The following is a 26199-nucleotide window of genomic DNA, read 5'->3' on the forward strand; positions in this document are numbered from 1 at the left end:
ACAAATGTACATTTCTCCTTTTAGCATTTACTGTGCTTTTGTTTTGTCACCTCTTGTAAGAATGACTAGTATATTTCTTTGGTTGAATAGTTTTATTTTTTATTAATTCCTTCCCACAAACAGCATATCTGTATATTGCTAAAAAATCTGTGTAAAGCCACAGAAGTTCAAGTATATTTTATTTGGAAAGGAACATTGTGCGCTGTTAATGTTCCTTCAAACACAATGCCAAGTTCACCAGTTTAATGGTAACCTTCATTGTGAGGCAGTTATTTTGGCTAATTGCATCAATATGTATACATATCATATCATACACAGAAAAAAAGCTATGACTAACTTTTGTAAGGTGTATTTGGACTCAGTTAACTAATATGGTAGCCATAATAATGTCCTTTCTGTTCCCATCCTATACTAATTTTACAGGGATTTTAACTTTTTTATAGGTTAGAAAACGTAATGGTCAAAATCTTCTGGCAATGAAAGAAGTCAATTTACACAATCCAGCATTTGGAAAAGACAAAAAAGCCAGAGACAGCAGTGTAAAGAACATTGTTTCTGAATTAACTATCATCAAAGAGCAGGTAGGCCTCATGGACTCCAGTTTCATGTATGGGCATTCTGCTGTTAGAATTAATAATTGTGAGTTCTCTTGTAGCAGGGCTTCCACCTGCTGTTACTGCTTCTATCTGATCAGTACAGTATTTGTCCCTTTCAGCTGGATGTTGTCAAAACTGCAAAAGCTCTTGCTGCAGTGTTAGCAGCAGTGCAAACACTTGTTATTGAAGATTCTTACTTTTTTCTTGTTGGTAGCATATGAACTTTTCTCAGGAATTCTGTAAATGAATTCTTGGATTTAAAATATGTTGAGAAGATGGTTGTTTTTGTAATTGTAAATTAATAATAATATAACAGAACAGACCAATCATTAGTGTTCTTAAACTATGAAAGTCAATACTTTGATGTAGGTGTAATTGTCTGTCTTCAAACTTCATTTATTCAGTTCCAGTTATTAACAGGAGAGAGGGGTATGAATCATTGAATCATGCTTTTTTTTTTTTTTCCTTCTTATTTTCTTTAAATCTGTTTTCTCTGGTAATCTGCAACACTTTGATGTTTTCTTTGCAACAAAGTGTTGGGGATAGCATTGCAGTGGAGTTCATAAGCAAGTTTGTGGAATCCTTGTGGAATTCTTCCTTCCATTGTGTAAACATAAATATTGTGCCATCAGTCCAAGTATTCTAAAGATCTTTTTTTTTTTCCCCTCATTGTAGCTTTATCATCCAAATGTGGTTCGCTATTACAGAACCTTCTTGGAAAGTAAGTGTAAAAGTAGAGAATTACAGTATTATACATAATGAAGAAATAGAAATATATAATAGAAGTACTTACAACTTGGAGTGTGTCAAATTTGAAAAGTAAATGGTAACATTTTCTTCAAGAACGGCTGTGGTTCAGACAGGCTTATATTACTTTAAGATTGAAAAAAATATGAGAAATATTATTTAAAATGTGTTTATCTATCAGTAAAACTACATGTAGTCTAAACATGTAGAAAGTATCATTTTCATTCTATAAAGAGCTAAGGAGCCCAAATTTGCAGATGGAATATTAAGTAGGGATAAAAGATACAGTAGAATGAGTGATACAAACTGCTTAGCCATATTGCCTTTTTTTTTTTTTTTAAATATATATATATATTGTTTTATATATATATATATATATATTTTTTTTTTTTTTAAGAGTTAGCTACCTACTTCCTACTGAGTGATTAGCAGGCAGTGAATTCCTTATAGTTGCTGTAGTATAAATGAATATAGAGGAAAAATTGTAAAACAAGGAGTAGAAATAATAAAATGTATTTGTCTGTAAAAAACAAAACCAAACAAACAACTCCCTCCCCCCCCCCAAAAAAAAACAACAAACAAAACCACACAGCAAACCACAACTGCTTAAAAATGTATTTTAACCTCAAATACTCAATTTTCAAATGCCTTCTCTGTACATGTATTTATTGTTACTGAATTTTATTTTTTGTAGATGACAAGTTGTACATAGTCATGGAGCTCATAGATGGGGTGCCATTGGGAGAACATTTTAACTCTTTGAAGGAAAAGCAACAACGGTTTACAGAAGAAAGAATATGGCATATATTTATCCAAGTAAGGCTGTACATTTTTTTTCATCAATACTTTACCACCATTTATGTTTGTTAGACTAATAACAATCAAAGTAATCCTTATTATATCAAGCACTAATACCAGATATGAGCATAATTTTATGTGTCTTTACTTAGATTGTTGTTAAGAATCTTTGTAAGGCACTTTCTGTTTGTTTTTAAGCTTTGCCTAGCTCTTCGTTATCTGCATAAAGAGAAAAGGATTGTTCATCGAGATCTCACTCCAAACAATGTCATGCTGGGGGATAAAGACAAAGTTACAGTTAGTAAGTAAAACTCCTTTACTTGAAGAGAATTTCCCATGATGAAAGCGAGTAGAATTTCTTTACTGAAACTCACAGAAGGTTTCAGATACTGAGGCGTTGGCCACCATACTTGGAAGCTAGTAAATTATTGTATTTATTATACTGTTGTGTAAAATAATTGCTACTGCAGATTTTGTGATCATTGCTGCCAGGTATCATCAGCCATGACTATGTTTTTTGCAGCTGTTATGTCAAATATGACAGAGGAGATGATTTAACCCTAAAAAAATTAAACTGTAGTTATGCTTCAAGGCCTTTTATTAAAATCAGAAAGAATATTGAGAGAAACAGATTATATAGCCAGTGCTAATGAACATGCAAAGTAAAATGAACATTTTTTCTATTCGAGTTCCACCATGCAACTGTTTAGTACCTGTCAACTGTTCTGTGATCAGCTGCAGTGAGGTGGTATATCTCTGAGCCTGTAGTAGTAAATATTCTTTATGTGTTTCTTTAATCTCTACAGTGTGAAAGAAGGAGCCCAGGGAGGTTTCAGGATAGGGTTTGAAAACTGTAGATATGTGAATAGTGCTTTGAAGTATGGTAAATTTTTACCCTTTGAATTAATTAATATAACTTGGAATATACAGCAATGCTTAACAGCAATGCAGATACTGTAATTTTTAATATCCTCAAAGAGCTGCTGCATGCTATCTTACTGCTTATGACACAGAACCAAATAAAAATTAGTGTTATGAGAAGTTGTGATACAAAAAAAAAATCTCTCTTATTTAAAAATAAAGGGAAACTGTAGACATATGCACACACCCTACCACAGAAAACTCAGCTACAATAGGCAAATTTATTTAGCATCTGCCTTTCTATAATATTTATACCTGACAACATGCCTATTTAAATTAATTCATGATTAAACTGTATGTGTTAAAACCTTCTGATTCTTAATAGTAACACAATTGTGAAAGGAGTAGGTTTAACGGAACATTTGTCCCTAAATGATGAAAATAAATAATCAGAATGTTATTTTAAAGTAAAATATCATAGTTGTATTTCATACCAACATGCTGCCACTGAGGGGCACTCTTGTCTTGATTCAACACCTTTGTCTCTGTTCTGGTCCAATCTAGACCTATATAAAAGAATAATTACATTTTTAAATATGCCAAAAATTACCTTTGAAATGCATAATAATTCTGTCAAAATTTACAGGTGTTGAGGAAAACGGAAAAACAAACAAACAAACATAAAAAAAAAAACATTAAACTTGCTTTGGCCATTTCTATAGTGATTGGTTCAAAACGATTGCAATATTTAAACAAACACTTTATTTAGTACTTTAGTTACCAGTGTATATTGAATTTTCAGAGGTAGATGAAATTCTTTTATCTATTATTTCTGAATTTTACAGAGACTTCTTGCTTTACAGACATAATAAAAGAAAGATGGATTTCCTTTGTTTCCAGTGATAATAAATATGCACTGTATTGGTGCATGCTGTGTTGTACCTAACACAAAGTCCATGCATGACAAAGAGTGGACCATTTATAGGCTTGATAATTATGTCTCACAGTATTTTGGGACTTTTTTTTTTTTATATAATCTATTTAACAATTTCTAGTGGTTTTAGATGAAAGTAAAAAATGTGAGAAAAAGATGAAAGCATATGCTCATATATTGAGAAATCTTAAATCTGTCTTTGCAGAGTTAATGTCAGTTTTTAAAAATAAGAGAGTCTTCTCTTATTTTTATATCTCTGAGCCTGAATATTTTGCTCAGAATTGTAGTCCTGCACAGTCATCATATAGAGACAGAGTTTCACTTTTTGTAGTATTTCAAGTCCTAAAACCATTTAAAACTTTAATTAATCTTACTAGAGAAATACCTGTGAACCAGTGTTGCATGACTATGTATTTAAGATATAGCCTCTGATGCTCCAAATGATTTTGCTTCATAAAAGAAGCTTCTGTATCTTACAGTGATGCACATTTTTTTCCTCTTCCTCAGTCAGTCCTTCTGGAAATAGTAACACTTGTTAATCTTTTGCTGTGAAACCCTCAAAGCTGACAATATAACAAAGGCATCTTATCCCTCTGCAACTAAAATTTTTCAAATATGTTTTTTTTTTTTTTTTTTTTTTTTTTTAATGGAACAGTAGCTTTGCCTTAGTTTTAGACATTCACAGAGGATTTTGATTTAAAAAAAAACAACCAAATGTGTTAAAAAACAGGAAAAAAAAAAGTAAGCAAGCAATAAAATAGCACAAAGTGCTTCTATAGACAGAGATTTTCATTCCATACTGTGCATGGCTATGCAGCAGTCCCAGCTATAAACTGCTTTAAAAAGTTCAGGGACATACAGATAAATTTCTCCTCCCCCCTCCGCCCTGTATGTGAGAACTGAGCCACTCGTTCTAAATCCTATGAAGGCCTCTTACACAGATACTGAGTTTATGTTGCTTGAAAAGAGAAGTAGTGCATAGTGTGGTAGACATTCTTATCTTGCTGTTACACACACACATAAAACAAACAAACAAACAAACAAAAACAAACAACTGCCAAAGAATTATGCTTGAATGTCTTAAAAGCACAAAGAAATTGTGGAAAAAAAGAAATATAAGAGGGCAGAACTTGGTAGGCAGGGACCTATGTTGAAAGGTAGTTGAACACTAGAACTCATGCAAGCAGAGAACTCTGCAACTGGTCTGGTGCAATGTAAGATTAAGCTATGAGGAACCTTTTTGAGATATGATCTTTGAATATCTGTGCAGTAGATTTTACTGCAAAAAGAGTGTCTGAGGCTAATTGTAGGAATAATTTTTTAATTTGTATAACTACACTATATTTTCTTTCTCTTAAATTTTGAATGTGATTGATCAGACACTATCCTTATCCAGGTTTATTTATTTTTATTTTCTCATTTTTATTTTTAAGCTTTTGGAAAATACAAATGAAAGTTGTGAAAAGAAAGCCCAGTGAAGTGCTTCATTTTAATCTGAAGATTAAGTAACGTTGCATTTCTGATGACGTCTTTTACACATCAATTAAATCTGCATTATCACAATCTTTTTTCAGGCTCTTTTAAATCTTTTAATTTTCATCTGATTTTCATTTTCAATCTGATCCTAGCCAGATTAGTGGTGGTACAAGATTTCTGTTTCTGAAGGTAGAGAATGCTGTTGTTACACAGTCTCTGCAATTGCCCATTCTACTCATTTGTTCCGTTTCATCTCTGACATATATTTGATAGTAAGAGGGGCCAGAACTATCATCCCTTATATGTTGTTATAGCATTTAATCATAATTGGTTGATCTACAAATATGACAAAAATATAAATATTAAATTATTCTAACCTGTAATTTCATAAAACAGCTCATTCTAAACTGGTAGAATGATATTGTATGAAAAATTGTACAACTCTAGTCAGATTGAATGTCTGATTTATAATTTCTGATAGAAAAACAAAAACAAACAAAAATGAATATGCAAAACATGTATAGTAGAATATCAGGTACAACCTAAACAAAAGCTGTTAAGCTGTTTTGTTTAGGCTTTGCATAAGGTTTTAGAGACTGAACCCATATTAACTGTGGCTCTCAATTTAATTTGCTTAGCTTTCCATATAAGATGTTGAAAAGTTACAGTTTTCTGAATTTAAAATATCTGTTTTTATTGCAGCTATATTTTACTGCAGCAGTATTTTGTTCCTAGCACAGCGTATTGCTCTCTAGAGCTTCCTAGTTTTGTTTGTTTCTTGTCTGTAGGACAAAACAGAAGACTACACTTTTCCTCAGTGCCATCTGATTTCAGCAAAGTTTGGATCTTGATGGTCCAAAAGGACTGTGTGGAATCACTTTAACACCTTTCAGATCCAATATCAAGATTAGTGAAGGATTCTCTATGCTCTTTTGTGTGGTGTGCTCTGTTTTCTGTTTAGTACACACAATACAACAGCAGCAGAAAAAATCTGTATGGAATTGTATTAAACCTAGGATTGTCGTATAGCAGCAGACTACTAGTTTTGAGCCACATCATCCATTTGACATACTTCTAGTTGTAGCAGGCAACCAGGATGTGTCAAAACAGTGAAGCAGTTGAGACTTGAAAAGTTCAAATGGTTGCCAGATGCTGGAAGAAAGCTACCTGTTAATTTTGTAATTCAGAATATTCTGTTGTTTATTACACTTTTTAGAAGACCTTGTGATTCTGTGCCATACCCAGAAAAGCAGTGGCCATGAGGTGAAGTGATACTAGCTTATGTTGTGTGTCAGTCACTACTTTTTGAATTCCCTTAGAACAAAGCTAATTTTTTTTGTAGATTTTATAGCTCATTTGCTACCCTTCATATCAAGATTCAAGGAAATGCTTGTAGTACTTCATTTTCAAAGCTTCCATAATAAGCTCAGTGGAATTTTCAAATTAAACATGTGATTATGTTTGATTTATGTTCACACTGTAAATCAAACATTTTCGATGATATTGGTGGCTTAATAGCACAATCACATCTCTCTCCACAGATCTCATTTCTAGATGGGGAGCAATGCTAATGTTCTTAGTGCAGAAGTTACAGGTTTCACAACACTGACAGATAGTAGGCTGACTTTATGAGACATTGTCTCATTTCCATGTATTACCACATGGAAAGGTAAAAAATAGAATACTTAGAAACATATATTTGGGAATGACGAGAAATGAATTCTGTTCCCATTCTATTGATGGGAAAGACTAGAATAATTATGTACTACTGTTGATTAAATTGCAGATTATCTTGATTTTAGGATATGCTTTTATGGAAAATAAAATTAAAATTCTGTCTTTATGTTCCAAATCACTGTAACACAGTAACTTAAATGTGTAGCAGGTTTACTTGGCTATTAATTGGTTCTACTTATGCCAATGATTCCTATCAAGCGTAAGATATACCAGTATGACTAGTCCTGTTGTAATTCATGGTACTATACATGTTATCAAGCACTGGTCTTGATAATTAAAAATTTATAGGACTGGAATACCCATATATATGATCATCACTTCTGAATTTTAGTTAAGAAATACTGATTTTCCATTATTAATATCAGCAGTCTGACACTTGCTCAGGTTTTTGAAGAAAGTAAATTGAGATAAAAAATAAATATATTTTAGGATATTGAGCTTGGAAAACTTGTTACAATGACTAGTAATAAAAGAATGCTTCAGTATAGCAGTAGAAAAGACTTACTTGTCTTTCTAAATTTCTAGAAATGCTTATTCTATATTTTATGTCAAAACAGAGGAAAAATTATTAGCAATGGTATTGCTGCATCATTTGAAAACATCAAATACTTAATACTACTCAGTGAGTTGAAAAAAAGCTTTCTTGATTACAGCTGCAAACCAGCTGATGAGTAGCAAAGCTAATCTGTCTCAGCCTGAGCCTTTAAGGGTAAAAGATGAATCTGTTCAATGGGAACAGTGAAAATTTGACCTGAATAGGTCTGAAGTTCATATGTAATTTTATTGTCCATTCATCCTCTTTTTTTTTTTTTTTTTTTCCTTTGCTTTTCATCTTTGAATACATATTTGTTTTTAGGAAAAAACATTGTAGTTTCAAATATGGTTCAAATATAAGTTAAGGCAACAAACATGCAAATAGAGATCGCTGTTGTTAAGAAGTAGCATCTGGAGAAATTCAGCTTGTTTATACAGTTGAAGATCAGTTGGATAGGTGAAATCTTGGGAAATAAAATGGCAAATGAAAACAACTAATTCTGTCAATGACAACAAAAATATAGGTACCTAATATGCTCCTTTAAAAAGTTTGCTAATATTTAGAAAGTTTGTTTGGGTATTGTGAAAGTTCAAGAGACACCCAGTAAGAGGTTAAGATACTAGTCAAGTCACCCTACTAATTTTTTCATGGTTCCATCTCCCTTCATACCTTCTTCCCAAGCATGTTAATGTTTTCTGAAACAGTCTTACTTCGAAGACTTAATTATCACTTTGCTACACTAAACACAATGTCAGCAAGTGAAGAAGGGTTTTTCAGAATCTAAAAAACTATGATTGCATCATTTTGTGTTAATTTTTCTTCCCATTTGAGGACTCTCTTGCATGGTTGTTGGACCATTTTCTATGTTTGTTTTTCTTTATAAATTAAAATCACATTTAATTTTCTTGACTCCTGATACACATGTTAATAGAGGAAAAAATCAGAGTATAAACATTAGTTAAATGCAATAATACCTCAGAGAGAAATGAATCTATTGGTATTGAATTGCTGGTGAAATTACATGTTTAATCTTAATTTATAAAAATCCATCTAATGGTGAAAGCTTGTTAGTTTTTTATTGTCTTTGAACAGAATTAAAAATAATCTAAACTTCCAATGAAGAATGCCAAGCTTCCAACCATTAGAGAAATTAGCTGTAAAGAAATCACATCAATTCAGGTTGCCCAGTACACAAAGCACCAAAAGCTATTATTTAAAAAAAAGAATATTTTATAAAATGTTATGGCTAGATTAGTGTACCTACCATTCCCTGTAGTTTACAAACTGTCATGTATTAGGTTAGTAATATAAATTATAATGTATGTAATTCACATGAACCTGAAACATTTAAAGTATTGTTTAAAACAGAAAAATTATATTTTTTCTAAAATATTATATGCAGATAAAACAGCCATTATTTTGCAGAAATAGAAGCTTGTCTTCTTTGAGCAGGTAGATGGATCTTTCTACTTGTGGTATTAAAACTTCAAGATGACTTCCTCATAGAAAGATGTCATCCACTAGCATTTTGGTTTTCCTTCACCTGTACTATAAACTATTTTTTGTTTGTTTGTTTGTTTGTTTGTTTTATTGGCCCAAAATACTTAATATTTTTTTTCATGGAATTTACTTGAAGGACTCCAAAGAAGGGAAGTTATTATGATTCACTCAAATTAATTCAGGGAAGTATCAACATTGCAAAAATCCCTGGTTCTATTGGGGTTAATACTCTCTGGAGTGAAATCCCTGAGTTGTATCAAGCTTGAGGGCTAAAGAGAGAACTCTTACTTATCCTGTTAATTCAGTATTCTTTCTACTTATATTTTTCAAGCACTACAGAGCTAGTCCTTCATTGAATATTTTGTTCAAAGAAAAAGGCTCTGTGGCCTGGGTACTTAGATTTGGCGTTCTTGTCAAAGGCCATTTTTAAATAAGTAACCTACCTCTCTTCATACCCTTGAAGCTTACACTGAGCAAGAGCAAACAGAAAATATTTTTTCTTACCTGTGTTTCATCTGCTCTGCAGCTTTTTTGCTGAGTAGTAATATTTTGAACTGAACTGTTAACAATCTCACTGTAAAAACAATTGAAATGGGAATGTAATGGCCTCTGTCATACTTATCTTAAGAGTATTCTGGGTCCATGTAGAACAGGAACCTTAAAATATTTTAAACAATATAATTTACTTTGCAAATCTTACCAATTCTAAAGTAGAATTCCAATGAAGAATTAATTATAAAACTTTGACAAGTGCAATGATTTTCCCTTGCTGTCTGTGCCTGGATTTAGTAAAGTGCAACGTATTTTACCTGCATTGTTGCACTGAGACAGCAGCATAGTATTGAAATTCAATATATTATTGAATTAAAAAAAAAAATGAACTTAAGCTGCTTTCATGAAACTTAGGTTAAAGTATGGTAAAGATTATGTGACAAATTTGTAAAAGAACACCTGATAATTAGACAGAAGATACTTATATTAACATAACTGCATGATCATCTAAATCTATAGCTTTTCCCATATGTTAATGCTAAGATTTTTCATTATTTCTTAACTAATGCAATCTTTTTGAATCTGAACTTTTCATATTAGTAGACCCCTTGTACTTTGAAATTAAATTTCTGAATTTAATTCTGAATTAAAAGTCCGTCCTTCCCATCTGATTATTATAACTTGAAGGAAAACCAAATAATTACAACTGTCATTACATTATTTTTCAATTAATTTGGGTGTTGTATCACAAATTATTAGATGGTACTTACCATTGTCATGTACTTGTCATTCAAATATACTAATAGAAACCTGTAATTGATCTTGTAGTTTGTATTGAAAGTATTGGAAATGTATTTATTTATAATATTTCTAAAGTTAGTAGACCTGATTTAAACATAAGTTATTAATTTATGTGTTTTATGTGGAGGTAGGAAGACAGTACTATACTGTAACTTTAAATGTAAAAGATAAAATGAGGAAAAAAAATCCAAACCAACAACCTCCCCTTCACCATCCCTCAGCTTTTCAGTTGTTGTGAACTAAACAGCACCAGTCACACCAATCATCATGCAGAGAGGGTGGTCATTGATGTGTGAAACTTTTTTTTTTTTTTTTTTTTTTTCTCTTTAAGCTGATTTTGGTCTTGCAAAACAGAAGCAAGAAAACAGCAAACTCGCATCAGTAGTGGGAACCATTCTGTACTCCTGGTAAGTACTACTGCATACATCATAGTGAAATGATTTCCATCTTCACGGTAGTTTTTTTAGAGCAGATAGGCAAGTTGCAATGGAGTAAGGTACAAGGTGCAAGTTACTCACTCAAAGGTACTCTGTCCTAGCTACTTCCCAGCCTATTTTTCAGTTGCCCTTTCTTGCATATTGGTATTGGTACTGTGGGCTAAGTTGGTGGAAAAATGAAATATCTGCAGTTCTGTAATAACTTATTCATCTACCCATACTCTTAAGAATGAAGAAATTTATTTCCAAGGAATAAAAGGATGTATGTAAACAATACGAGTTAATTTTAGTGGCTCTTAAGGTAACTGTGGTGTTGGTGTTCGGTTACATTGTACATGTACACAACTTACCTTCTGAAAAGTACTTGAAGTTTTTACTAGTGTAGTTGTTTTGGATCAGTAGGCATTTGGTTTTAATAAAAAATATTATTCATAGTTTCAAAATTTCAAAGTTGGGAAAGCATAACACATACTGTTTGTAATTTACGTTTAGTAAATGCAGAAATGACTACACAATATTACCTCAGACAATACAATCAATATGCAGAATGAGCTGTAGTTTCCTTTGTCATCCCGTTTGTGAGCAAGCAAAAGTAAGCAACCATACTGTGTTAAATTTACATTACCAATATAGCTACCTAACTTCCTAGATTACTACTGCCTTGTGTTTTGTTCTCTCAAGAACACGGAATAGATGACATTTCCTGTCCCAAAGGTTCACCTCAGTATGTCTATAGCATATGTAATTTACAGCACTTATCTGCATGTCAGATTGTCTCAAACGCATTTGATTGTGGGCAGGACGGAGTTTATTTTTGTGTTGCATGATTACAGCATGCCATATCACTGAGGTCACTGTATTGCAAACAAAAGCAAGAAAATGTAATCTAGGTAAATATGTAAACAGTGGAAAGCACTAAGCCTGAATACTAATTCACCTAATAGCAGTTGATGTGTTCTGGGCCTGTCATTTACGTTCAGAATTTTTGTTGATTGAAATTCTAACATCAGAAATTAATTCAGGAATTGCAAATCAGTATCAGAGTTCTGGATCTCTCTTCCTGTGCAAAATTATTGGTTAAGCTTTGCCTGCCCTCTCTTGTTTTATTATGTATTTATAATGCAACTGGAGAACTGGAGAATGTATTTATAATCTCAGCTGGAGAACTGCAGACCAAATATTCCTTGTTCCTGCACAGGCTTGTCCCAGCTTCTTTGTAACACCTTTTTTTATATACAGCCCCTTGCTGTTCCTTCTCTTCAGAGCAACTCTGTTGCTTCTGATCAGCGCTCAACTTTCTAAAGTCAGAATTTGGCTTTCTTCATCTACGGACTTTATGTTGCTCTTATTGCATTACTGTGAATTCCCATTACATTTTTTTTACAGCTCCTGTAAATAAAGTGAAGTTTATTTGGCCTGGGGAATTTAAAAACAAACAACCAAACCAAACCAAACAAAAAATACAGCAAATGAGAGATACACAAGCCAAGAATGTTGCACAACATGCTAACATGCTGTCTTTAATAGCATTTCTGTTTTTGTCAGAAGTTTTCATTTACAAAATACCTGCCAATCAGGAGAAAAACCTGACACAACATTATATCCTAAAAAAAAATAAAAATAAAAAAAAATAATAAAAAAAATAAAATTGAAGTGGTTTCATTTTAAATTTCACCTAATATCACCACTGTGGCTGTGGCACTGCCAGTATCTTTCTCAGACGTTTATGAGCCTTTTCTGATGCCAGTCGTCTTCAATCTTTTTTTCTGCTGTGGTGACCACATATGATGGCCATGTACCTACCTGAATTCCTGGCCCATGTGCTTGTAATAAATTGTTAAAAATTCCAGTGAACTACCAGTGGTTCTTCCAAATCACAAGTGTGGGTCAAGAACTCAGACTTTCACCGGGTGAATATAATTCATATTGTCGCTTTTGAAACTTGTGCTTGTGATGTCCTACTGCCAGAATGGTAGTGATTGACACTTAATCCCTTAGTCACTAAATCTAAAATGGCTTCAAGAGTTAGCTCTTGTAATGTGTTGAATGTTCAAGTCCGTACTTTAAAGACTAATGCATATGCTGCTGCTCAGTGAGTAAAAGACAATTGCAATGCTGCCTTAATTGCTTCCCCAAATTCTCCTGAAGCATAGGACAAGCCATTGCTGATAGTTTGGATAGTTTAGTTTAGCAAGGTTTTGGTATAATTAATTCCATATCATCTTTTTCTAGAGATGAGCTATAAATAAATAATAAAATTGATAATAAAAATTGACTTTTGTTCACTTACAACTGTGCAGAAAAGTTGTCTATGGGAAGTTAATGTGTTCTTTTAAACATGTTGTGGGTCTGCAAGTTAGAGCAGTATTAGGAAGTGTCACGTTATACCATACCAAACCATACCAACCATATACCAAAGGTCCTCAGAGTCTATTTTCCTGTCCCGTCAACATTGATTTTCTTTTTCTCATGTTCAATTCTGTACCAAATCTAGCTGATGTTGTTGGGTCTCTTCATATTTAGGTAATTATTATATTATAATTTATAATATATATATATATATATATATAACAATATGTTATGTATATTATTATATATATTCTATAATCATAGGTAATTATTATATGAGAGTAGCTCTGGAAATCTGTTGTAGATTTAAATATATATATATATATATATAAATGTTTGCTTATACCACGTTTATTATTATTCTCATACCCTGTTTTCACACATGGAAGAGTGCATCAGAGCTAGGATTTTGGCAGTTCTTTTTCTACCTCTTTGACCACTTACTTAGAAGTAGTCATGAAGATAACATTTCACTGATACATTGCAGCCTCTCAGTAAGTGATCTTTTGGGGCATTTGCTGTCAGTTCTATTCCACAGGCGAAATCATGGAAGCAGTGATTCTTGCCTGTATGCAGTCAGAAGACAGAACGTGGATAGGATACTGATGTCTTTGTATTTAAAATGTATACATGAGTAATATTTAAAGTGACAGGTAAACCACTAAAGTCTTTCCAATGCCATAATCATTTAAGAATGTTAAAAAGGTTTTGAAAACAACTGAATGCACGGGTTTCTGCATTCAAGGTACATGGCTAGTACTCTGAATGACACAGATTTTTTGATATAGAAACCTGTTCACATAGAATGAACTGACTGAATTTTTTCAACACAGGCAATGAAGCAAAAGTCAGAGAATATAGACTTACTCAGTGCTTGGACTAGTTTATTTTTATTTTTGAATGATTTAAATAGAGGTAGAGGGCTATAAAATAATCAAAATATTGGGAATTCACATCTAACAAGAACAGCATATTCCTGAAAAAACAAGAATTAATGTTCCTTCTGAAAAAAAGGAAAGGGTGGAGAGAAAGAGCTATGAGGCAGCATTGTCATTTTAGAGTCACAGAAATTGCTTTCTTCTAAATTGACGGGAAAATAGTTCTGGGTAGTTTGAAATGCAGCCTGCCCTTCTTGGAGCAGTACAGAAACAAAACAATAAATGTCAAAATAAGCAGTGTCTGATACTTATTGAGACTTGGCTCTACAGCATTATGCAAAGTGGTTTAGATAAAAGCATATCTCTGTGTGTACCAAACATTGACTGTATTTGGTGTTGACTTGTAAAAGAAAGTCCTGCATCCATTTGCTAATGCAATTTGACAAAAACTGAGTCTTTCTAAATAACACCAGACACTGTTTTATGTTTAGAGAGGGGATTATACAATTATGCTTTGTAATTGTAATGTTTTAAAATTCTACTTCATGCTATTTTTATTCTACTGTCATACTAATTAAATTCCTCTTAATTGGTTATGTCCTTGAATTAAAAAATCCAGCAATGCGTACATTTAGAATACAAAATATATTAAATGGATTTGTTTACACTTAATACATTAAAAATTGAGGAAATGAACTGCTTTAGGGAATTGATAATGAATTCTGAAATGTTGTTCCAGCTCATAAGTCACCAGAAACAATCTGCTAGAAGTTAGTGGTGACAGAGTCTTTATTATCAAGCTGTCTTGAAAGCCTTCCCAGAAGAGAGTGCAAACTGTAAATGCATATAGAGTACAATGTTTCCTTTCATGTATTCCCACCATTTATTTATTTCACAAAAAGGATCTTCAGTTTATGAAGGGGGTGCAACAAAAATAGACCAAGAGATGTAAGTAAAAGTTAGTTGAGTCATGATTACAACCGCTTTTGCATTCATATATGTGTACAGAAATTTTAGAAAAACTCTAGGAAAAGCTGTAAATTTTAAGGTTGGGGTGCAATATAGATTCCCATCATAATTCCCTGAGGATTTTGAAAAGCTGTTGGGAAAACATGAAGAAGAGCAGACCGTTCAGGCATCATTAAAAACTAGGTAAGAATGTTCTACACTAGTAGGAGTTTTAACATGATATTTCTGAAACATCATTGTATTTCCTGGTAATTGTAATATTGTATTTTTGTCCATCATCCTTTTAGCTGTGAAGGAGGATTCCTGGATCTTAATTCGTAGTAAACAGTCTGTATACTGTGTTATGTTACCTAAGTTTCACAGAACATGTGGCTCCTGGAGAAGATTTCCTGGTTTGACTAGAAAAGAGACGGAAGTTGAATAATCCTTTCAGTATATTAATACCGCATTTTTATAAGAGGATCTTCTGAAAGTTGATTAATTCACTCTGAAAATGAAATATAGCTATGAAATGTAATTGTGATGTTGCAGTTTTAGTTTAGGCATAAGTTTATAATAAAATGTGTCAGCAAAAAGTCCAGTGCAATTTGAGTGGGAATCCTCATGCATAGTATAGCTGAGGACAGGCAGGTAATACTGTCTCTGTATACTACAGCACAACTCTGCATAAAACATTGTTTCATTATGAGGATACCACTGCTAAAAAGAGAAAATGTACATGTATGAACTTCAAGGAAGAACATTAAAAGTAGTTGACAGTGACTGACTTATAGAAAGACACTTAAATGTCTTAATTTTATATAATTTTTATTAAGTAACAAGTTTGGCTAAATAGCAGCTGTCACCTCACATTTGAAATATATTCGACACCACATCCAGTCTCACACAGCATTATGGAATCATAGAATGGTTTGGGTTGGAAGGACCATAAAGATGACCTCTTTCCAACACTCCTGCAATAGGCAGGGACACCTCCCACTAGACCAGGTTACCCAAAGCCCCATTCAGCCTGGCCTTGAACACTTCTAGGAATGGGGCATCCACAACTCTAGGCAGCCTGTTCCAGTATCTTACCCTGCTCATAGTAAAGAATTCTTCCTGATATCTAATCTAAATTGACCCTCTTTCGGTTTAAAATTACTCCTTATCCCTCTTTATACATGGGAGTAAAACTGGAGATGATGTGAAAGAAGTAAGAAAATAAAAAAAAAAGAAAAAAGAAAAAGAAAAGGCATGAAGATCTTTGTACTGATTTCTGGAATAACATTCCAATGGAGATGATAGAAGTCCCTACCACAAAACATAATTTAATACTACATTGGAGAGAATACAGAATTGGAAAAAAAAAATAAATAAAAGAATGTAATATGTAATGACTTTGTAAACTCCATGATGAATTTAAACTGCTGTCTGTATTTTTTCTTTTCTGAAAGAAAAAATAGTCTACCAAGACAACAGATTGTAAACGTGTTTCTTGGAACTAATTCTTTATGTAGAACTTGTATAACAATTATTTTAATATATATTGATTATTATGTCTTTTGTCTCAGTGGCTTAAGACTTTTAATTTATAATACCTTTGGAACAGATCATAATGATTGAACTCTTTGTTAGAAAAAAGATTAGTCATTTCATCAAACTATGTTATGAGCTTGTAAATACCTTCTAATCCAATGATATGTGTATTTATTTGCTAGAATTATTTCTCTCATTTTTCTTTTAAGTAACGTTAAATGAGCTACGTGTTACTTTGACATCTAAATTGCAGGACTTGGAATACTTTTAGTGTTTGTTCTTTCTGGTTCCCTACTCCCTATTCTCTTCTATCTTAGATTTCAGCTGTATTAGTATCTTTATAGACCTTTACAGATTCTAAGTCTTTATTGTTTGTTTTTCTGCTTTATTTGTTGTTTAGTACATGGTGTGTGGATTCAAATTCTAGTGCCACTATACATCAACTTGCTGTCTTTGATGTTTCCTTAATACTGTATTTGCTGTTTTTCTATATCACTTGTCACCAGTTAAATGTGTTTCCTGTTTTCACTTGGGTCTTGAGCTTTAGTTTCTGGTATGGCTTTTGTTCAGTTGCTTGCTTTTTCATAGTAGACAGATTTTAAAATTCTGTCAAGGATTGGTCAAACCGCCCTAGTTTTCCCTTGGTTTGTTCTATCCCTTTTATTCCCCTCCCCACTCTGACAGGTTCGTGCATGGAATAGTTAGTGATTTTTCTGTACATTAGCTATTAGGAGGAAATTCTTTGCTCTGAGGGTGGTGAGGCACTGGAACAGGCTGCCCAGAGAAGCTGTGGATGCTCCATCCCTAGAGGAGTTCAAGGCCAGGCTGGATGGGGCTTTGGGCAACCTGGTCTGGTGGGAGGTGTCCCTGCGCGTGGTGGTGGGGGGGTGGAATGAGGTGATCTTTAAGGTCCCTTCCAATCCAAACCATTCTATGATTCTTCAGTGGTAAAATCAGTGAAAGCACATAGCTTTCTAACAATAGGGTTCTTGAACTCTATGGAGGCATTATTAGAGTAAGCACAGGAGCAGTGAGAGGCAATGTCTCATTAGAGAAATGTTAATACTGTTTTTAATTGTCTGCTGTACTCTTTTCACCATTTCTATTTTTGTGTAGTGGTAGGTTGACTATTTATTTCAAGGAATGGCAGGCTAGATGTGGCATAAAAAATGCTGGTGACAGCATTAGGTATGCCAGTTATATGACTCAAAGTACAGCCAAGTCAAGAACTAGCTAGCAAGTGGGATAACGAATATTTGTAATACTCTTCCAGGATAATTGAAATACAGTAAAATAATTAGAGTTGGAAATAGGATAGGCTAGTAAGATAGGATAGTAAGAAATGCTAAAAAGGGCCTAGAAGAACAAGCTGTTTGTGTTTGAGTCATCTGAAAGCAGAGCAGCCAGTAGTCTTCCCTTCTGTTTCCTCTCTTACCATGAGTGACCATATTTTCTGCCTGAGATGTATCGATGGTCTTACCAGGGTCTTATTTAAAAGGGACATTGTGACAATCTGTTTCAAATGAAGGAGGGGAAAGGTTAAAAAAAAAAAAAAAAAAAAAAAAAAAAAAAAAAAAAAGATTATTTGCTAATACTTGAATAGTTTTTATAGTTTTTATGAGTTTAACCATCTGGAGTTAAGCTGCCTTTAATTACGTTATTCACAATGGCAACTGATATTTTCCACACTTATAGTTCTAGAGGCTCATTCAAAAACTGGGGATCTAATTTAAGTCAAGCAGTTAGATGACAACTGAAAGTGATGGAGAAAAATAGTCACTTCAATAATGAATTTCATCCCATGTGTCTTAAACATCCTTATTTATTTTAGGATGAGATGAATCAACCTCTTGACATGCCTTTCTCTCTCCATTTGCTGCAGAGGGAGCTGGAGTACTAGCTTAGCATAAATCTAATTTACAGGAGTTTAAAGTTAGGTGAAATTAACAACTTGTGTGAAATCAGTAATTCAGGATTTAGGTTTATTTTAGAGTTGCTATAAAATTGGATTAATTACTGCTTGTGGTCATCTTCTAGCACGTAATTGTTTTTCCGTGTCTCCCTTTCAATTTTAAATACTCATATGATTTCTCGATAAGCTAGGTTATTTGTACAAAGTACACTGCATGAAGTTAATTCTGGAAGGCATATTGCTCAATAAACAAAAACCTTGACCATTTTTAAACATCCAAGTTTTTGTTCCATAGATAAAAGGAAAAAGAACTTTTCTTTTGTTGAGCTGTTAAGACTTAAGGCCATTCCTCAAAGTATTTTATGTGAAATTGTAGTTGCAGTTCACTGCAAAATGTGTCTGGTTAGAAGAAATCAATTCTTAGAAGTATCTGTCAGATGCATGTTATGAGTACTTTTTAGGATATGAATGCTTCGGTTTCTATGTTCATGGGTAGCACTTTGCCACATCTTAGAGATACAATTTATCTACAGCATTTCTGTTAAAACTGACAGCTCGACTTTCTTCTACATATTTTTGTATGCATAAGAATACTAGATATGTGTACCAGGTAGTGATACTTGTCTTTAGTAGTATCCATAAAAAATCACATTAAAGGGAGATTTTTATTCTGTAGGTTTCAGAATCTGACTTATAACTTCTTTTGCTGTTTTAGACCTTGTTCCATGATGTGTCTGAAGGAATAATAGGTATAAATTAGAACTCTGATGTGTTTTTCTTTTTTTATGCTTCCCAGAAGCTCTGCATGTAATACTGGAACACTAAACTTCATCTTGATGATACTTTGATTTTTCCTTACATTTACTCAGAGATACGTATGATAATCTTGAAAATTCAGAGTCATAAAACCATTGGAAACAGCTATGCATGTTTTGAAGTTAATTAGATGCCATAAATTTATGGTTAATGCTGTAAATTTTATGACATTCTTCAATAATATAAACATTACCTTTGTTAATAGAGCCTGCAAGGGTTTTTCAATTTTTGTTGAAAGAAGTAAAAGCCTAGAAACATGTAGTAGTTTTACACATTGATAGCAAGCTTTTTTTTTTTTTTCTTTTTTTTTTTTCAGATCAACAGATACAGTGTGCAGACAGGAAGGCCAAATTCAAACTGAATTGTATCATTATGGGATATTTTCCCAACAGGTCTACACACTACAGGCCCAAAAATATCTTTGAGCAGCACTATATATGTATGTTGATACATGCATACATGCAAATATGCATATGTATATATATGCACACAAATCTCTCTCCCTATAAAAAAGTGACTGTTGATACTTGAAGAGAAGTTGGTTTTGTTTAGAGAGCATGAGGTAGATGTCATGTTCTTTAAGTTTAATTTTATGTTCCACATTGTCAAATTCAGCATAGATTTGTTTATCCAGGTAACAGGTTTCTGGCATAATTATATTCAAACAATGTTGGTATCTTCCTTACTTTCAAATACGTAAGGAGAATTTTTGGCAGATATTTGGTTCTACTACATGCCACTGATACTTAAGCAAAAGACTTCAACATTGTACTTGCTGGACTACCACAGAGAATGTTGACAGATGGAAGTTTTTGAAGTGCCTTAGAACGTCTGAAAGGGTGTCTTTTGTGAGGAAGAAACTTTATATATATATTTAATAGTTTGCAAGAAAAAAATAATCATTTATAGAGAGAAACATATATACAAATTAGTAGACAATGTAATAAATTATAATTACTTGAGAATACATTTAGCAATAGAAAATTGTGAAGGCAAAATTTCAAACTAGTTTCTGAAAATCCTGTTCCAGCTTTATCATCAAGGCATAGACAGAATATCCCAAAAAAGCTTCTGTTGAATTCTTCTTATAGGTGAGAAATGCAAATAGCTTTTAACAATTTTCACAGAAACTCTTCATTTAAACCATCAGTTGTTTGGCTCCTTTTCTTTCTTTTGTTGCTTTAAGTAGTAGCTGTGAACCTACAATACTGAATGTAACCTGTAGCTTACAGCAAACTGTCCAGAGAAAAGTCTGTAACAAGCAGCAACTGCTTTTCTGTTTTCCTTGATTTCTTTCTGCGAAGGTATTGTGATTAGCTTCTCTTTCCAATCCCCTGCCCTTCTGTGATTCAAAGAACTGATTATAGAGTAGTTAACATTCCTATACTACTTTCAGGACACTCACTTTTGTGTGAGTATCCTGAAGCAGTTTAGTAAAATGTAGGGTCTGTCATGTGAGTGGAAATTTAAGTTCTTTATTCTACTTGGCTGTGATGAGTTATACCAACAACTAATGACAACTAAAAAGATTATTCACAACAAACATTATTTTATAGATAACTTAGTAAAGATATCTGAATATCTTAAGCTAATAGAAGCTGCAAAGACTCTTTTAGTGTTTGGAAGGAAAAAAAAAAAGGTATATAGCAAACTTGTCCATAGGAGAAATGGCTATATGTAGATGTAGGGGAGGAAGAATAAAATAAGCATATTTGATACTCTTCTAGCGTATGACTATTTTCATCTCGGGTAGCTTCCTGAACAAGATATGGCTTCTATGCATGAGCATTTGTAGAACCAACAATACAACTGCAGGAATCTTCATCTTCCTTCCCGTCTGGATGCCAACCTGTGCAATCCACTTTGGCAAGGGAAGTTGGACCCAATGATTTCTTGAGATCCCTTCCAATCCTTACCATTCTGTGATATGTGATTCATCAAACTGTAAATAATTAATTAGAAGAATGATAGTGATAAAAAGCAATAGTTATCAGTCATTGTTAAAATCTTCTGCAGCAGTGTTTGCTTCTTATTTCTTTTCACTTTCATTATAGCCATCAAATTTTCTGGGAGTTAGTCTTGAAGAATCATTCTTAGTTCATTTAATCCGTAACTGTCTAGCTGAAATCATGTCTCATTTGAAGATGCTCCTTGGGTGTATTCTTCATAGGGTGACATACACCATACACCTTGCTGTCAGAAACACTTAGACCAGTAAACACTGTACCAAGACAACTCAAGTTTGGTTTATTGAAGTTCTCTGCAGCATGGGAAATCTTCACTTGTGTCTCATGTAAAGTCAGCCTGATAGTATTGACAACATTTCTTACAAGCCTTAGAAGCTCTACAAAATCAGTGCTATTTTGAAACTGTCATTCTTTCAGCTCCTTCCTTCCTTCCCCTCCAAATTCAAAACTTTTTCCTTCATATTGGAACATTTATCCAATAAAAACTAATGAGATCATGAAAGACCATACAGGTTAGTTATCTTACAGGATAAACCTTACAGGATAGTTATCTTTCATATAGGTACGTGATAGTACTAATGTATCAGAATCCAGATTTAAAGTCTGCTTGTAAAGTTTAAAATATTCTTAAATAAATACCATGACAAAATAATATCAGTGAGTAAAATAATAAATGAATATTTGATTGTAAAAATATCTCCAAGGCCATATAGAGATGATTTGGTGAAATGGTACCGTGTTACAACTAGAACATATATTGATAAGATTTGATTTTATTTGCTTTTCACCCTAGGAAAAAAAAAAGGGGGGGGGGGGGATAATATGGAAAGTTATCTTGTCTATTAAAATAGCTCTTTAATTTCATAAGAGTAGTTCAGAAGGAAAAAAAAAAAAAAAAAAAAAAGATAACTTTGGATTAATAGATGCCTGTATCAAATTCAAGACATTTTAAAGCTGCTGGTGTTGAAGACTATTTTTTATTATATACAAAAGAAATGCTCATATGATGACCAAGAGTGAGCTTTTTGAGAAACAATTGTAAACCAGTCTGTTCAAGGATACTGAGAATTTAGAGAATTATTCTGCGGATATATCTCTATGTCTTTCACTTAGATGGATTTAGCCTTGCTTTTGCCATGGGCATTTGTTCAATGAAGGACTCTAACATAATGCTGCTGAAGTAAGCCTTTTCTGCTTGAATATGTAATTTTGAAATGAACAGTGATTTGTAAACCTAGAAGAAAACTGCATCAATTATTCTGAATAAGTTAACTGCGAGCACTAAATGACATTTTTTTAAAGTATCCACTGCCTCTTATAATATTCAAGACTGTGGATATCATAGTGTAAAGCATCTGCACTGCTGCTTTGCAGCAGTATGATCAGCCCTGGAAGTGATGAAATTTAAATTCTTTATCAGCTCAGAGTTTCTCCCTTTAAGTATTTTATTTTTACACTGAATGCATTTTATGGTGTGCACATCTGTTTGCTAGAAATTTAATTAGTGCCACTGTCCTATTTCGTCCAATCCAAATCTCTTAATCTAAGAATTAAAGGAAGAAGCCTGCTTTTACAAATAAAATTAAACCCATACCAATGCTACCCCATTAAATTATTTTTCTGTTCTTGTTGCTAAGACAGATTTTTTTAGGATTTTTATGGAATAAATTTCAAAGTCTGGTTCTACTAATTCTTTCTGGTCTTGACCAGACAGTGAGAGTTTATACACAGTTGTCAACTGAATTAGAGAAACCGTATGTACTCCCACCACCCACCTGTTTGTGGGCAGCAGTGCACACAAGAACAGAACTGGAAACTTTCTCTGTCATCCCTCAACAGTGCAGATCCAAAAGGTGCAGCTTGACTGCAAAATTGTTTTGCTAGTCAACAAGTACTGCATGACACCCACATTTCTAACTAGCAGATGGCGAGGCATGCCTTTAGAACATGGTGAGGGATTTCACTACTTCATCTCTTAAAAGTAAATAAAAAATATTTTAAATTTCTATCTAAAAATCTGAAGTACAGAATTCATTGGTTATATGAAAGCACAATATCATATATGTATAGGATTTTAGATTTTCTGTAAAATTTTGTGGTCATCTTAGATAAATATTACTTCAGTCATTTACCATATTTCTTAAGCAGAGGACAGTATGTATTTAGAGTATTGGTGATCCTAATGTGCTAAATATCAGAGACTCCTGGCTAAAGACATTTGTTCTGTAAGGAAAGATCAGGTAGTACTCTGCTGTGAGTCCTCTTTTTGATTTAAAACAAAACAAAACAAAACAGGATTAGAGTTAGAATGAGAAGTCTTTCAGCATGAATAAGCAGACCAAATCTCTTTGTTAATTTCAAGCATTTTTGTGAAACTGTTATAACTGCAACCTTCAAAAAGCCTGTCCATTTATTCTGTGATTTCCAAATCATAGTAACAACAAATAAATTTTTTCTTAGTCACCGGCCCAATGGACTGCTGTTTGTTCTGAATACCAAGCTAGTTTTTTCCCTGTTGTTCATGGATACAAGATTCTGCAGGCCAAGTTAAGGTTTCTTCTGTTTGTCCCTATCTCCTTTGTTTTCAGCATATTCCTTCAGTGATGGCTATGCAACCATAATATTTTTAGCATAGATGCATCGATTTGGATTGAATAATATCAGTTTGGGATTTTAATGTTATTTAGTCACTTTCAGTCACAGAATGAAAGATTGTAAAATTCAAGTCAGATTCAGTTTTCTGTATAGCAGAATGCTTGGAAGTTTACTAAGTCAGGGGCTGTTACTAAGCTAACCATCTTTATGTTAAGTTGCCACACTGATCTTTGCTCTAACAGACACATTTAATACATTAAAGATGAGATTTCTACCAAGTCCACTAAAGAACTGGTGTCACAATGAGGAATAATGACAGTCCAGCTCCAGAAAGGTTATTATGTTCTAATATTATCTTCAACGTCCTTTATTCTCCCATGGTTATATAATAGCAAAAACAAAATTCAAGGTAAATTGTTAAATGGGTTTCACACAGAAATCTTTATGTTGCCTGATAATTTTTACCTGAAATGTCTGACCTGTCAGTCTATATCACTTCCCCACACTGTGACTTTCCTTTTGACTTTCTGTTCTACTAAGATCATTTAATACCACTTTCACATAATAGTTTGTCTAAGGGACTTCATCTGATTTTTTTTTTTAATGTGATTTCTTCATTTATTTGGTACATACCAGCAGCATACCTTCTAGCACTTTACCCAGACTGTATCCAGTACTGAATTTACGCAGTACCTCTCATCTCCAAAAAAGATACTTTACCAAAGATAATCTGTAGTGTAATCAGAACGTTGCAAGTGAGTCCAAATTCTAAGCTGGAAGGAAAAGGAAAAAAACCCTATGGTTTCAAGTTGATTTTACAGATGAAAGTAGTCAAGTATGTTTTACATCTCTATATAGAGTGAAGATGTAAAGCGAAAAATCCGCCATGTGAGACAACCTTTACTTCCTGCTAAAACTTAAATTCCAGTGTCAGAATATCCCTATCCTTATAAAGTATTGTCTTCCAGATTTATGAAAAGTACTGAAGAAATTAAGAGAAAGAAGTGGAGTCTGCTTTGTACTGAGTCAAAACTGAAATAACTGCCTTCTTTCATTTGCTTTAGATGGATTTTTCACTGGATTTTTTAAATTGTCATTAGGCTGTTGAGTGTCCATGTAGTATCATCACAGAGAATGCATTATAATAGTTTTAGCAGGATGGAAATGATATCATGAGTAATGTTTGTTTTCTCACATTAGTAGTAAAATCAGATACATTAGTGTTCTAAATTAGGAATGTGAATCAAATCTTTCAGACATTTGAGTTGCAACAGGATGTAATATATTTATCCATTCTCTAGTGCATTTTATTGAATTGCCTTCATCATAAGCAAGTTCTGAATCCTCTAGTTAATTTGTATCCATTAATTCCAAAGACATTATAAAATGAAATAAGTGGAAAGGACAAGTGAACAAAATTTAAACTACTAGAGTTGTGAGGAGAATTGTAGTAGAAGCAGAAAAGCTATTAATTGTACTTCCATTTAAAGAACTTGGCTGGTAAAGAAAATAAATGCAACCTTTTGAAAGTAATTGTATATGTTCTGATAATATGTTTTAGTGAGTAACTAAGGATTTTTTTTTTAATCACCTTACCACTATGTGAAAACTATTAATTAAACACTTGTGGATTGAATTATTTTTTACTTAGCCCTGAAGTTGTGAAGAGTGAGCCGTATGGAGAGAAAGCTGATGTATGGGCTGCAGGATGCATCCTTTATCAGATGGCAACTCTGAACCCACCATTTTACAGCACCAATATGCTCTCCTTGGCAACTAAGGTATTCAGGCTTGCCAGATTAACTTACTAATTATTTTTCTATGTTTTTGCTAGATCCATGAGAATTCATATTTAAGGTTGTAGATGCTCTCTGGACCAGTGAGCAGGAGTGTTTATAGTATGTTAATACTATAGCCTATAGTATTAGCAATTCATAGTATCATAGTATAGCAACTATCTTGTCATTCTAATTTCAGAAATTGCTTGCAAATGTAAGCATATTATTACTTCTCAGACTGGTATATTTTTATCATTGCATTATATGAGAGGATATTTAGATATATAAAAGATGTTGAATGTACTATAATATTGGATTTTTGATAGGGTTGTGTATTATCTTAGGACATGATGACAAATAATAAAAAGAAAAAGTTATGTTTCCCTTATTCAGCTATTACAGGCCTTTGATCTACAGTGGTTATGTCCATCAATGTGGATACCTGGTTTGAATTGACATTCTGCATTAGAAGTTTTAAGTGTTTTAAGTTTTTTTTTTCAAGTTAG

General features: G+C 33.0%; 1 protein-coding gene across 4 annotated transcripts in view; it reads left to right on the forward strand.

Moving 5' to 3' along the window:
• NEK10 (NIMA related kinase 10) overlaps nucleotides 1–26199 on the forward strand; it is a 106015-nt gene that overhangs the window by 23784 nt on the left and 56032 nt on the right. For all 4 annotated transcript variants that reach the window (XM_072033455.1, XM_027451089.3, XM_072033456.1 and 1 more), the window contains exons 19-24: nucleotides 444–581; nucleotides 1272–1317; nucleotides 2038–2159; nucleotides 2340–2442; nucleotides 10809–10884; nucleotides 25567–25696. In XM_072033455.1, coding sequence (XP_071889556.1) covers nucleotides 444–581; nucleotides 1272–1317; nucleotides 2038–2159; nucleotides 2340–2442; nucleotides 10809–10884; nucleotides 25567–25696 — 615 coding nt within the window. The remainder of the gene's footprint in view (nucleotides 1–443; nucleotides 582–1271; nucleotides 1318–2037; nucleotides 2160–2339; nucleotides 2443–10808; nucleotides 10885–25566; nucleotides 25697–26199) is intronic.

The sequence above is a fragment of the Anas platyrhynchos genome, chromosome 2 (assembly GCF_047663525.1).
Source record: "Anas platyrhynchos isolate ZD024472 breed Pekin duck chromosome 2, IASCAAS_PekinDuck_T2T, whole genome shotgun sequence".
Lineage (NCBI taxonomy): Eukaryota > Metazoa > Chordata > Aves > Anseriformes > Anatidae > Anas > Anas platyrhynchos.